This window comes from Procambarus clarkii, chromosome 75 (assembly GCF_040958095.1).
Source record: "Procambarus clarkii isolate CNS0578487 chromosome 75, FALCON_Pclarkii_2.0, whole genome shotgun sequence".
In the NCBI taxonomy this organism is placed as follows: Eukaryota; Metazoa; Arthropoda; class Malacostraca; order Decapoda; family Cambaridae; genus Procambarus; species Procambarus clarkii.
Genome location: NC_091224.1, coordinates 24304193 through 24318413, shown reverse-complemented (window position 1 = coordinate 24318413; position 14221 = coordinate 24304193). Strand labels below are relative to the sequence as shown.

The 14221-nt window shown below is 48.0% G+C and overlaps 1 protein-coding gene across 16 annotated transcripts in view; it reads right to left on the bottom strand.

Annotated features, from left to right (window-relative positions):
• Nucleotides 1-14221, bottom strand: part of sif (still life) — a 541039-nt gene that overhangs the window by 400681 nt on the left and 126137 nt on the right. For all 16 annotated transcript variants that reach the window (XM_069313365.1, XM_069313368.1, XM_069313371.1 and 13 more), the window contains exon 4: nucleotides 1732-1850. In XM_069313365.1, the coding sequence (XP_069169466.1) occupies nucleotides 1732-1850 (119 nt within the window). The remainder of the gene's footprint in view (nucleotides 1-1731; nucleotides 1851-14221) is intronic.

Here is a 14221-nt window from a genome sequence, read left to right as displayed (position 1 = left end):
GATGAATGTCTAAATCTCCATTTGTTTAAAGAAGCATTAGCGAGAGCGGGAGGGATTTAGGGAGCGGAGGTCGCCTATATTACCCGGGGTGTGAGGAATGTGTTGTGATGCCCGCGGTCATATTCACCAGACCGCATTCTCACTTTCCTCCAGGGTGGCCAGGGGCGGGAGGGTGAAGGGAAGGAGGCAGAGGGAGGGAAGGGGAAGGGAGGGTTGGGAAGGGAGGCAAGAGGGAAGGAGCCAGACTACCATAGATGGCGCGAGAAGATTAGAGGGAGGAAAGACTGTCAAACAATGTGAAAAAGGAAAAAGAGGGAAGTATTAGAGGAAGATTACAAATGAGAATAAGAGGAAAGGGGAAGAAGGGCATGCGAGTGCCAAAGTAGAGGAGGAGGAAGAGGAGGCTATTAAAGAGGGAGAGAGAGAGAGGCATGTAACTGAAGAATGTGTAGAGGGGTATTGTGGAGAGGTATGAACACTAGGGGAGAGGGGAGGTGCCAGTATTAACGGGGGAGAGAGAGAGAGAGAGAGAGAGAGAGAGAGAGAGAGAGAGAGAGAGAGAGAGAGAGAGAGAGAGAGAGAGAGAGAGAGAGAGAGAGAGAGAGAGAGAGAGACAGAGAGAGAGAGAGAGAGAGAGAGAGAGAGAGAGAGAGAGAGAGAGAGAGAGAGAGAGAGAGAGAGAGAGAGAGAGAGAGAGAGAGAGAGAGAGAGAGGAAACAATAGGGTGTCACAAAGAATAACAAATACCACAACAAGAAAGGAGAAGTAGGGGAAAAAGAGATGTCAACATAATGTCAACAACACCGAAGTCAAACGTCTAAATACACACTTCTGGGATGACATGACTGTGTCATCCATACACTAATAGACTGGTGGGTCAGGCGTCGTCCTCACGACCCCTACTAACCAACCACTTCAAGTAACCAAGTCTCGATACACAACTGTCCAGGAAAGGCTACACGTACAGGATTCAGGCACAGTCTTGCCTGCAAGCAAAGTTACACAGGTACAAGGGCAGGTTGGCTAGCTTACCTCCAAGTACAGGTTAGCTCAACACGGACGATAGTATGTTGCAATGTTGATGCCCTGGATGACAGTCTGTTACATCATTATTGATCTGGAGTTATGTTGCATCATTATTGATCTGGAGTTATGTTGCATCATTATTGATCTGGAGTTATGTTGCATCATTATTGATCTAGATGGTAGTTATGTTGCAAACTAGATGTCTTCAAGAGCACATCACCAGAGTGGAGCCCGGATATATGGGACTATAGGGTAGTGAGGCGTGAACGCACCACAGTGCAACAGAGTGTGTGAGACAGATAACGCAAGCCCCGCATATCCGCCTACCACTCACGCTAAATATACGCACAATGCGCCAGTTAAAACCAGGTCCTCGGCGCATGCAAGCACCGCCATTTTGGGGTCGTGGTAAGGGGGTACAGCCGCAGACTCACTCATCAAGCCACACCATGTGGGGGGGAGACTCACTCATCAAGCCACACCATATGGGGGGGAAGACTCACTCATCAGCCCACACCATGTGGGGGAGACTCACTCATCAGGCCACACTATGTGGGTGAAGACTCACTCATCAAGCCACACCATGTGGGTGAAGACTCACTCATCAAGCCACACCATGTGAGGGAGGACTCACTCATCAAGCCACACCATGTGGGGGAGACTCACTCATCAGGCCACACCATGAGGACGAGGCAGGATACTCACACAACACTCCCGGAATTGCTTAGCGTCGATGGGAGAGGTGAAGTTGAGTCCCCAGGTGTCGCTGGTGGCCGGGTCCTTCCAGTAGACGAAGCACTCGGACGCCTGCCCAATCCTGGTACCTGGGGGGGGGGGGACATGGATGGTTAGTGGTGGTCCTGGTACCTGGGGGAGGGGGACATGGATGGTTAGTGGTGGTCCTGGTACCTGGGGGAGGGGGACATGGATGGTTAGTGGTGGTCCTGGTACCTGGGGGAGGGGGACATGGATGGTTAGTGGTGGTCCTGGTACCTGGGGGAGGGGGACATGGATGGTTAGTGGTGGTCCTGGTACCTGGGGGGGACATGGATGGTTAGTGGTGGTCCTGGTACCTGGGGGAGGGGGACATGGATGGTTAGTGGTGGTCCTGGTACCTGGGGGGGAGACATGGATGGTTAGTGGTGGTCCTGGTACCTGGGGGGGAGACATGGATGGTTAGTGGTGGTCCTGGTACCTGGGGGAGGGGGACATGGATGGTTAGTGGTGGTCCTGGTACCTGGGGGAGGGGGACATGGATGGTTAGTGGTGGTCCTGGTACCTGGGGGGGGACATGGATGGTTAGTGGTGGTCCTGGTACCTGGGGGGGGACATGGATGGTTAGTGGTGGTCCTGGTACCTGGGGGGGAGGACATGGATGGTTAGTGGTGGTCCTGGTACCTGGGGGGGGGGACATGGATGGTTACTGGTGGTCCTGGTACCTGGGGGGGACATGGATGGTTAGTGGTGGTCCTGGTACCTGGGGGGGGACATGGATGGTTAGTGGTGGTCCTGGTACCTGGGGGGGGGACATGGATGGTTAGTGGTGGTCCTGGTACCTGGGGGGGGACATGGATGGTTACTGGTGGTCCTGGTACCTGGGGGGGGGACATGGATGGTTACTGGTGGTCCTGGTACCTGGGGGGGACATGGATGGTTAGTGGTGGTCCTGGTACCTGGGAGGGGGACATGGATGGTTAGTGGTGGTCCTGGTACCTGGGGGGGACATGGATGGTTAGTGGTGGTCCTGGTACCTGGGGGGGGGACATGGATGGTTAGTGGTGGTCCTGGTACCTGGGGGACAGTCTTGTAGACATATATTATTAAATATGACAATAATTCTGGCATAAATCTTCTCTATTTTTCTTCACCTGAAAATGAAGTTGAATAATTAAGTCTCCAAAGTTCATTTTCTATTTTTATTTGGCCTGACGCTAAGATATACGTTTCATCAACCTCTTGTTAACATTATCAAAAGCAGAGTTGATTGATTGATGAAGATTAAACCACCCAAGAGGTGGCACGGGCATGAATAGCCCGTAAGTGGTAAGATTTTTTGGAGTGGATGTGATCTTTGATCATGAAAGGATATACCGTGTGTTGAGATCGCATTTAAATCGTCAGTCCTTACTAAGTAACTGCTATCGCTGGGGGAGGATACTGTTTGGCAGTATTTATGAGGGTCTCCAGCTGCTGGACACCTTTTTTGACCAGAAGAGTGGCCGTGTTGATGACTTCAGGGTGGTTACTGCAAGATTCAGGGACTCTTAAAGCTCTTTTAAGGTAGTTGGTTGCTTCACATTCCAGGAGATAGTGAAGTAGTTTGGCAGAAGATGCATTCCCTCTCTCCCGGTTCACTAATCTCCCAGTTGCATCTGGGAGATGTAGTCTAGTCTATATAACCGAACTGCTATTTCCCTGTGGATTCCATTCGGGAAAAAGCAGCGTTTTGCTGTAACTTACATGTAACTTACATGTAACTTACACATCTGCTTTGTTTCCATGATGGCTCCGAATCGTTTTTGAGGAGTGAGCCATTCCAGCAGTGAGCCTGCCGTTACTCCGAGCGAGGAGATAGGTCCTCCTTTCATAGTGTTAGCATTGAAGTCGTACCTTGAGTTCCGGCCAGGAGCCAGGCTTCTCTTGTGATAACTTGATCTAAAAGACTGTTGCTTGGAGCGCCCCGCGCTTTCCCATAACCATTACAAACCCGCTTGATCCGGCACTTTCTGCAGAAACGTACCTGTTTCTTGAACACGTGCACCTGTGTGCCTGGGGGTGGTGCCTTGTGGGGGGAGGAGCCTGGGGGGGAGGTGCCCCCCAGGTCGACGACGAGAGGTCTTCAGGGGCTTGTGGTGGAAGCCAATGTCATGGGAGCCGGCAGAAAGGTCACCCCAGAGCGTGCAGGGCGAAAGAGCTTATCCGCTTTAAATTTTAGGTCTGGTAAACTCACTAGCGCCGGAGGATCACATGCTGGGTTAAGTTTACCAGGGGTGCCGACGGCTGCTGTGTTGTCCACGTGTGTCGGGTCACGAACCCTCATCGTTCGCGAAGATTTCTCAGTGCTGGCCAATAAGCAACCGGATTAAACCAAGAGGAAATAGATGGATGTCATTCGCACGAAGAGACCCGGCAAGAATGATAGCTTCAGGTATGATAGCCGTCTTATCTTGCACTGTATCAACAGAAATATAGGCCTAGGGGTGGAGAGGGAGGCCTAGTCTTGCCGTTCCGTATGTTTCTCAGTGTTCCTTGACCGCAACACCGGCCAATGGAAAGAAGTTAGGGGAAAAAACAAACGGAACACAGAATACGTTCAAACACTCAGCACTTGAAAAACAGACACATCATGACCTTTAAACACTCCAAACACATCAATTCCGCTTACACAAAAAACACCTCCTAACCCCCCCCCTCCCTCCCCCCATGAAACAAACACCCACAAACAGAGAGAAGCTGCACAAGTAATTTGCTGTACAAGCGTCCAAGGTCGATGAATGTCGTTGTTTCGTCCAATTACTAATCTGAACAAAACTATTGTTGTTATTGTCCAGGTATTTGTTCTTTGTTCAAAGCTGTGACGAGTATTTGTTGCGGAGGACGACTGGAGGTGTGTTGATCTTAATTCTTATTGAGGTGAGTATTGACCTCCTCACACAGTGGTGACACGGTGAGTATTGACCTGCTAACACAGTGGTGACACGGTGAGTATTGACCTGCTAACACAGTGGTGACACGGTGAGTATTGACCTGCTAACACAGTGGTGACACGGTGAGTATTGACCTCACACAGTGGTGACACGGTGAGTATTGACCTGCTAACACAGTGGTGACACGGTGAGTATTGACCTCCTCACACAGTGGTGACACGGTGAGTATTGACCTCCTCACACAGTGGTGACACGGTGAGTATTGACCTCCTCACACAGTGGTGACACGGTGAGTATTGACCTGCTAACACAGTGGTGACACGGTGAGTATTGACCTGCTAACACAGTGGTGACACGGTGAGTATTGACCTGCTAACACAGTGGTGACACGGTGAGTATTGACCTCACACAGTGGTGACACGGTGAGTATTGACCTGCTAACACAGTGGTGACACGGTGAGTATTGACCTCCTCACACAGTGGTGACACGGTGAGTATTGACCTGCTCACACAGTGGTGACACGGTGAGTATTGACCTGCTAACACAGTGGTGACACGGTGAGTATTGACCTGCTCACACAGTGGTGACACGGTGAGTATTGACCTGCTAACACAGTGGTGACACGGTGAGTATTGACCTGCTAACACAGTGGTGACACGGTGAGTATTGACCTGCTCACACAGTGGTGACACGGTGAGTATTGACCTGCTAACACAGTGGTGACACGGTGAGTATTGACCTGCTCACACAGTGGTGACACGGTGAGTATTGACCTGCTAACACAGTGGTGACACGGTGAGTATTGACCTGCTAACACAGTGGTGACACGGTGAGTATTGACCTGCTCACACAGTGGTGACACGGTGAGTATTGACCTGCTAACACAGTGTTGACACGGTGAGTATTGACCTGCTAACACAGTGGTGACACGGTGAGTATTGACCTACTAACACAGTGTTGACACGGTGAGTATTGACCTGCTAACACAGTGGTGACACGGTGAGTATTGACCTCCTCACACAGTGGTGACACGGTGAGTATTGACCTCCTCACACAGTGGTGACACGGTGAGTATTGACCTCCTCACACAGTGGTGACACGGTGAGTATTGACCTCCTCACACAGTGGTGACACGGTGAGAATTGACCTAATAACACAGTGGTGACACGGTGAGTATTGACCTACTAACACAGTGGTGACACGGTGAGTATTGACCTCCTCACACAGTGGTGACACGGTGAGTATTGACTTCACACAGTGGTGACACGGTGAGTATTGACCTCCTCACACAGTGGTGACACGGTGAGTATTGACCTGCTCACACGGTGGTGACACGGTGAGTATTGACCTCCTCACACAGTGGTGACACGGTGAGTATTGACCTGCTCACACGGTGGTGACACGGTGAGTATTGACCTGCTCACACAGTGGTGACACGGTGAGTATTGACCTCACACAGTGGTGACACGGTGAGTATTGACCTGCTAACACAGTCGTGACACAGTAAGTATTGACCTGCTAACACAGTGGTGACACAGTAAGTATTGACCTACTAACACAGTGTTGACACATAAATACGGGTACAAATGTGGGAGTGTTGCCTCAGTAGCGTTTTTAATTCGCTGTTTGACAGACAACTGGTTGGATGTGTAATTGGTACTGATTGGTCCACGGCTGTATATACCAGGGGGAAGGTCTGCCACCACCACCGGCTCCACCACTGGCGGGTCAGCCACCACCACTACCTACACCAGTGGCGGGTCTGCCACCACCACTACCTACACCAGTGGCGGGTCTGCCACCACCACCCAGCCTCCAGAGACGGGTGACACGCTAATGAGAGTTTCATCACATGAAGAACAACTGCGGCCAACATGACGCGCTGTGATGAATTGGGCGGCTAAGTTTCCAAAGAAGTATTGTAAGGTATAAAAATGAGAACCCCAGAACCAGACCCAACATGTCTGCCCCTCATGTCTGCCCCTCATGTCTGCCCCTCATGGCTGCTCCTCATGTCTGCCCCTCATGGCTGCTCCTCATGTCTGCCCCTCATGGCTGCTCCTCATGTCTGCCCCTCATGGCTGCCCCTCATGGCTGCTCCTCATGGCTGCTCCTCATGGCTGCTCCTCATGTCTGCCCCTCATGGCTGCCCCTCATGGCTCAGAGGAGGAGGAGGAGGTAGGGAAAATAGAGAGATATGAGAATGAGGGGAAGGTGTTGGAGGCACAATATAAGTGCAAGTATATGAGGGAAAAGGGAAATGAGCTGAGATATGAGGGGAAAATGGGAGAATGAGAAAGACGAGGCAAGGAAAGGAAGAATGAGAGAGGTAGGGTGGGAGGGGGTGAGAGAGAAGGTAGGGGTAAGAAAGAGAGAGAGAGAGAGAGGGTAAGCATGAAACCTGTTATATAAAAGTCTGCCATTTTGGGAGGCAGATACGACCATGACGTCACACTGCCCAATTGTTAACCCAATCATTTTTAACCTGTCGAACAACAAGTAAAAAAAAAAAAAACACCAGACCCCCCACAATAACAAAAAAAAAAGTAATGAACTTGTTATGATGTCAACTATGAAGCCCGTGAATTAAAACTTGCCGGAATTATAAAATATGTTATGTTGGTACATTAATGAGGCTACTGACAAACACAGCCATTCACAGAGACTGCGCCTGCTGCTGCTCCTGTGTTGTGTGAGCTGGCTGTTGTGTTGCTATTGGCTGTTGTGTTGGCTGTTGTGTTGGCTGTTGTGTTGGCTATTGGCTGTTGTGTTGGCTGTTGCGTTGCTATTGGCTGTTGTGTTGGCTGTTGCGTTGCTATTGGCTGTTGTGTTGGCTGTTGCGTTGCTATTGGCTGTTGTGTTGGCTGTTGCGTTGCTATTGGCTGTTGTGTTGGCTGTTGCGTTGCTATTGGCTGTTGTGTTGGCTGTTGCGTTGCTATTGGCTGTTGTGTTGGCTGTTGCGTTGCTATTGGCTGTTGTGTTGGCTGTTGCGTTGCTATTGGCTGTTGTGTTGGCTGTTGCGTTGCTATTGGCTGTTGTGTTGGCTGTTGTGTTGCTATTGGCTGTTGTGTTGGCTGTTGTGTTGCTATTGGCTGTTGTGTTGGCTGTTGCGTTGCTATTGGCTGTTGTGTTGGCTGTTGCGTTGCTATTGGCTGTTGTGGTGTTCAATACTCGCCTAGTTTTTCACCCCGGGATGAAATGTTATCGTTTTGTGGCGGTGTCGTGATCAAGCGGGACATTCACTCTCATTCATTTTCTATCTCTAGACATTCACTCTCATTCATTTTCTATCTCTAGACATTCATTCTCATTCATTTTCTATCTCTAGACATTCATTCTCATTCATTTTCTATCTCTAGACATTCATTTTCTATCTCTAGACATACATTATCATTCATTTTCTATCTCTAGACATTCATTATCATTCATTTTGTATCTAAATTATTTATCTTGACAAACCGCCTGTTGATTCCTTGTATGAAATGTTGCTTTACGAGTGCGGGTCTTCTGGATGTATATATATTTTAATATACTTTTGGGTTGTTATCTATGAAAAGTGAGGTGCGTAAGTGTGCGTGTGTGTTGTAGCTGCCAGGGGCCAGATTCACGAAGCACTTACGCCAGCACTTACGAACCTGTCCATCTTTTCTCAATCTTTGGCGGCTTTGTTTACAATTATTAAACAGTTAATGAGCTCCGAAGCACCAGGAGGCTGTTTATAACAATAACAACAGTTGATTGGCAAGTTTTCATGCTTGTAAACTGTTTAATAAATGTAACCAAAGCCGTCAAAGATTGAGGAAAAATGTACACGTTCGTAAGTGCTTGCGTAACTGCTTTCGTGAATCTGGTCCCTGGAATGTTGTAGTTGTTCTACTGGATGTTATGGGTTGTTAACCAGGGGGGGACCGTAACCCCCCCCCCCCGGGGGTATGGCAGCCATATAATAGGGGGTGGGGGGGTTATGGGACTCCATCTCTGAACAGTTAAACTAAAATTAAAGAGGTTGTTAGATTTGAAAAAACGGTTGTAAAAATCTCACTGGTTGTAGCTAACTTGTGTATTTGTGAATCCTAGTAATAAGACTTTGAGTATTTGTGAATCCTAGCAACAGGACTTTGTATATTTGTAAATCCTAGCAATAGAACTTGTGTAATTTGTGAATAATAGGAGTCCTGACAGTGATAATATGGACAGCCTAACCAAGGGGTAGAGGAACCACATTGGCTAATCCACCGGGTGTGTGTAATCATATATAAACCGAGAACATGTACCTCATATTCCCAAGTGAGCCCACCTTGCCTGGTGGTGGTGGTGGTGTAGTGTCTCGAGGGAGGCACTTGTTGGGAAACTAAGGTTAGAGGAAATGCATTTTCCTGAACTTTTGTTGATGTGAGGCCCCCCCCCCTGCTCCCTCACACACCCGTCTTCTGACGGGTGTGTGAGGGGCGGAGTCGTGTGTGTGTGTGTGTGTGTGTGTGTGTGTGTGTGTGTGTGTGTGTGTGTGTGTGTGTGTGTCTTATTGGATATGAAGCTCTTTCTCTCCACCTTTGGCTACTACGTTTAGACAGGAATTCCAAGTCAGTGGTGCGTAGACCCTGATAGATTGAGTTTGTCAATTGTGAAGAGTTAAACGACCCCTTGGATTCTAGTCGATGCGTAAATAAAATAATTATTATTATTATTATTGTTGTTATTAATGGTAATTTTATTTGCATTATTAATAAAACTACTAGTATTACTAATATCAGTGTTACAGGGAGGCTTATGACAACACTGACCAGTGTTTGGTTATATAATGTTTGTAGTTAAAAAGTCAGTTTTAGTACTAATATTAATGCAAATTATGATCTAATACACATGAATATATTATTCTAGCTGGACACACCTGAATAGAGGAACGCATGTACACAACTGCATACGCACACATACACACACACACACACACACACACACACACACACACACACACACACACACACACACACACACACACACACACACACACACCCACACCCACCCACACACACCCACACCCACCCACACACACACACACACACACACACACACACACACACACACACACACACACACACACACACATACATACATACACACACACACACACACACATTGGATTCCTGAGTCCAATAGGCTCAGGAACCTGTACACCTGTTGATTGACGATTGACAGGCGGGACCAAAGAGCCAGAGCTCAACCCCCGCAAACACAATTAAGTGAGGACACCCTATAGCAACAGTCACCTGTCTGTCCTCTAAGTCACATACGACTGAACATCAAACTCGGTACTAACCTGAGCGCAAATAATAATTCAATTCACGGGCATAAAACTTTATTTGAAGAAGAGACAAGTCGTAATCCAGAGATCTGCATCGTTGCCACATCTTCCAAGGACCAAGGGACATCTTCCAAGGGAATGCCTAGAGCGAACACGAACCTTTGTCATGGAGCTTCAACGGAATAGGAAGTTATGTCTGACAAACCTCCTAGAGTTCTATGACAAAATATCAAAGTCAGACTGCATTTTCCTGTATGACAAGTTCGCCGTATGAGCAGTGGCCAGCAAGTACAGTAACCTCAAAGGACAGGTAGTTGGTGGTAACAGGAAACACATTTTCAAAAACCTGTATAATAAGAAATTTAGAGCGTTGAGAGCCGTTAAAATAAGTGAAAGTTGGGGGCGGAGCAGCTGAAGCTTGACCAGCCAGCACACACACAACACAGAGACCAGTACATACTCGTGTCCGGCCTCTGGTCAGTACTGGTAGCCTCAGAGACCAGTACATACTCGTGTACGGCCTCTGGTCAGTACTGGGAGCCTCAGAGACCAGTACATACTCGTGTACGGCCTCTGGTCAGTACTGGTAGCCTCAGAGACCAGTACACACCCGTGTCCGGCCTCTGGTCAGTACTGGGAGCCTCAGAGACCAGTACACCCGCGTGTCCGGCCTCTGGTCAGTACTGGGAGCCTCAGAGACCAGTACACACCCGTGTCCGGCCTCTGGTCAGTACTGGGAGCCTCAGAGACCAGTACACACCCGTGTCCGGCCTCTGGTCAGTACTGGGAGCCTCAGAGACCAGTACATACTCGTGTCCGGCCTCTGGTCAGTACTGGGAGCCTCAGAGACCAGTACACACTCGTGTCCGGCCTCTGGTCAGTACTGGGCGCCTCAGAGACCAGTACACCCGCGTGTCCGGCCTCTGGTCAGTACTGGGAGCCTCAGAGACCAGTACATACTCGTGTCCGGCCTCTGGTCAGTACTGGGCGCCTCAGAGACCAGTACACCCGCGTGTCCGGCCTCTGGTCAGTACTGGGAGCCTCAGAGACCAGTACATACTCGTGTCCGGCCTCTGGTCAGTACTGGGCGCCTCAGAGACCAGTACACCCGCGTGTCCGGCCTCTGGTCAGTACTGGGCGCCTCAGAGACCAGTACACCCGCGTGTCCGGCCTCTGGTCAGTACTGGGAGCCTCAGAGACCAGTACATACTCGTGTCCGGCCTCTGGTCAGTACTGGGAGCCTCAGAGACCAGTACACACTCGTGTCCGGCCTCTGGTCAGTACTGGGCGCCTCAGAGACCAGTACACCCGCGTGTCCGGCCTCTGGTCAGTACTGGGAGTCTCAGAGACCAGTACACCCGCGTGTCCGGCCTCTGGTCAGTACTGGGAGCGCCCAGTTCTCCCAGTCCGCCCGCCCGCCCAGGGGCCCCCGTGACATTTCAGCCTCAATTGAACAAATAACAAAACAATGACTGGTGTTGTCATTAATAAAGATCAGCGAGAGCGGCTGTATTGATGAAGCTGTTGGGCTCTCAACCTTATTGACTCGCCTCCAGTAGCGGCATATGTGTCCCTTTACACTCTACACTGAGTTACCAACACTCTACACTGAGTTACCAACACTCTACACCGAGTTAACAACACTCTACACTGAGTTAACAACACTCTACACTGAGTTAACAACACTCTACACTGACTTAACAACACTCTACACCGAGTTAACAACACTCTTCACTGACTACAACACTCTACACTGAGTTAACAACACTCTTCACTGACTACAACACTCTACACTGAGTTAACAACACTCTTCACTGACTACAACACTCTACACTGAGTTAACAACACTCTACACTGAGTTAACAACACTCTACACCGAGTTAACAACACTCTTCACTGACTACAACACTCTACACTGAGTTAACAACACACTACACTGACTACAACACTCTACACTGAGTTAACAACACTCTACACTGACTACAACACTCTACACTGAGTTAACAACACTCTACACTGAGTTAACAACACACTACACTGAGTTAACAACACTCTACACCGAGTTAACAACACTCTACACTGAGTTAACAACACACTACACTGAGTTAACAACACTCTACACCGAGTTAACAACACTCTACACTGAGTTAACAACACTCTACACCGAGTTAACAACACTCTACACTGAGTTACCAACACTCTACACTGAGTTAACAACACTCTACACTGAGTTACCAACACTCTACACTGAGTTACCAACACTCTACACTGAGTTAACAACACTCTACACTGAGTTACCAACACTCTACACTGACTTAACAACACTCTACACTGAGTTAACAACACTCTACACTGAGTTACCAACACTCTACACTGACTTAACAACACTCTACACCGAGTTAACAACACTCTACACTGAGTTAACAACACTCTACACCGAGTTAACAACACACTACACTGAGTTAACAACACTCTACACCGAGTTAACAACACACTACACCGAGTTAACAACACTCTACACTGAGTTACCAACACTCTACACTGACTTAACAACACTCTACACCGAGTTAACAACACTCTACACTGAGTTAACAACACTCTACACCGAGTTAACAACACACTACACTGAGTTAACAACACTCTACACCGAGTTAACAACACACTACACCGAGTTAACAACACTCTACACTGACTTAACAACACTCTACACTAAGTTAACAACACTCTACACTGAGTTAACAACACTCTTCACTGACTACAACACTCTACACTGAGTTAACAACACACTACACTAAGTTAACAACACTCTACACCGAGTTACCAACACTCTACACCGAGTTAACAACACACTACACTGAGTTAACAACACTCTACACTGACTTAACAACACTCTACACCGAGTTAACAACACTCTACACTAAATTAACAACACTCTACACTGAGTTAACAACACTCTTCACTGACTACAACACTCTACACTGAGTTAACAACACACTACACTGAGTTAACAACACACTACACTAAGTTAACAACACTCTACACCGAGTTAACAACACTCTTCACTGACTACAACACTCTACACTGAGTTAACAACACTCTTCACTGACTACAACACTCTACACTGAGTTAACAACACTCTTCACTGACTACAACACTCTACACTGAGTTAACAACACTCTTCACTGACTACAACACTCTACACTGAGTTAACAACACTCTACACTGACTACAACACTCTACACTGAGTTAACAACACTCTACACTGACTACAACACTCTACACTGAGTTAACAACACTCTACACTGACTACAACACTCTACACTGAGTTAACAACACTCTTCACTGACTACAACACTCTACACTGAGTTAACAACACTCTACACTGACTACAACACTCTACACTGAGTTAACAACACTCTACACTGACTACAACACTCTACACTGACTACAACACTCTACACTGAGTTAACAACACTCTACACTGACTACAACACTCTACACTGAGTTAACAACACAACTATCACAACAGTTAACAGCAATGGCTTCAGTGATTGCCAAGGTAATTCCTCACTTAATTACCCCCGATAAATGAGCCAGGGGAGGGGGGGGGGGGTCTAGCTGAATAACACAGTACAAATACAGTCATTTATACATTCATTATACACATACATTCATTATAATACATTATAATACATTCATTATACACCTGTACCGAAACGGGATTCACGAGATCAACCGGTGCAATTCTTGTTTAAAACAAGTACATGGTTGCAAAACCATAAGATAACTATCTGGGGGGGTATTTCACCCCCCTCAGAGCAGCCCCAGACACCCCCCTTCCCTGACGATCTTATCACTGAACCAATTGAAGACAGCAATCAGGTCAGGACGCTCTTAATACCTCCGACTCGCGTGGTGAATAGGACTTAACTGAGGTGAAGAACAAGGAGAAACGTTAGATACCAACTCGACAACGTTTAGGTTAAGAAAAGACCTGGGTAAATACTGGTTTGGAAATAGGGTTGCTGGTTTATGGAACAAATTAGCCCCGAGTAGCACGATAGTACGTACGAATGGCCTCGTAAGAGTGTTTGAACTCCCTTGAGACCTGAACCTGAATAGGGAGCCGGTCGGCCGAGCGGACAGCACACTGGATTTGTGATCCTGTGGTCCTGGGTTCGATCCCAGGCACCGGCGAGAAACAATGGACAGAGTTTCTTTCACCCTATGCCCCTGTTACCTAGCAGT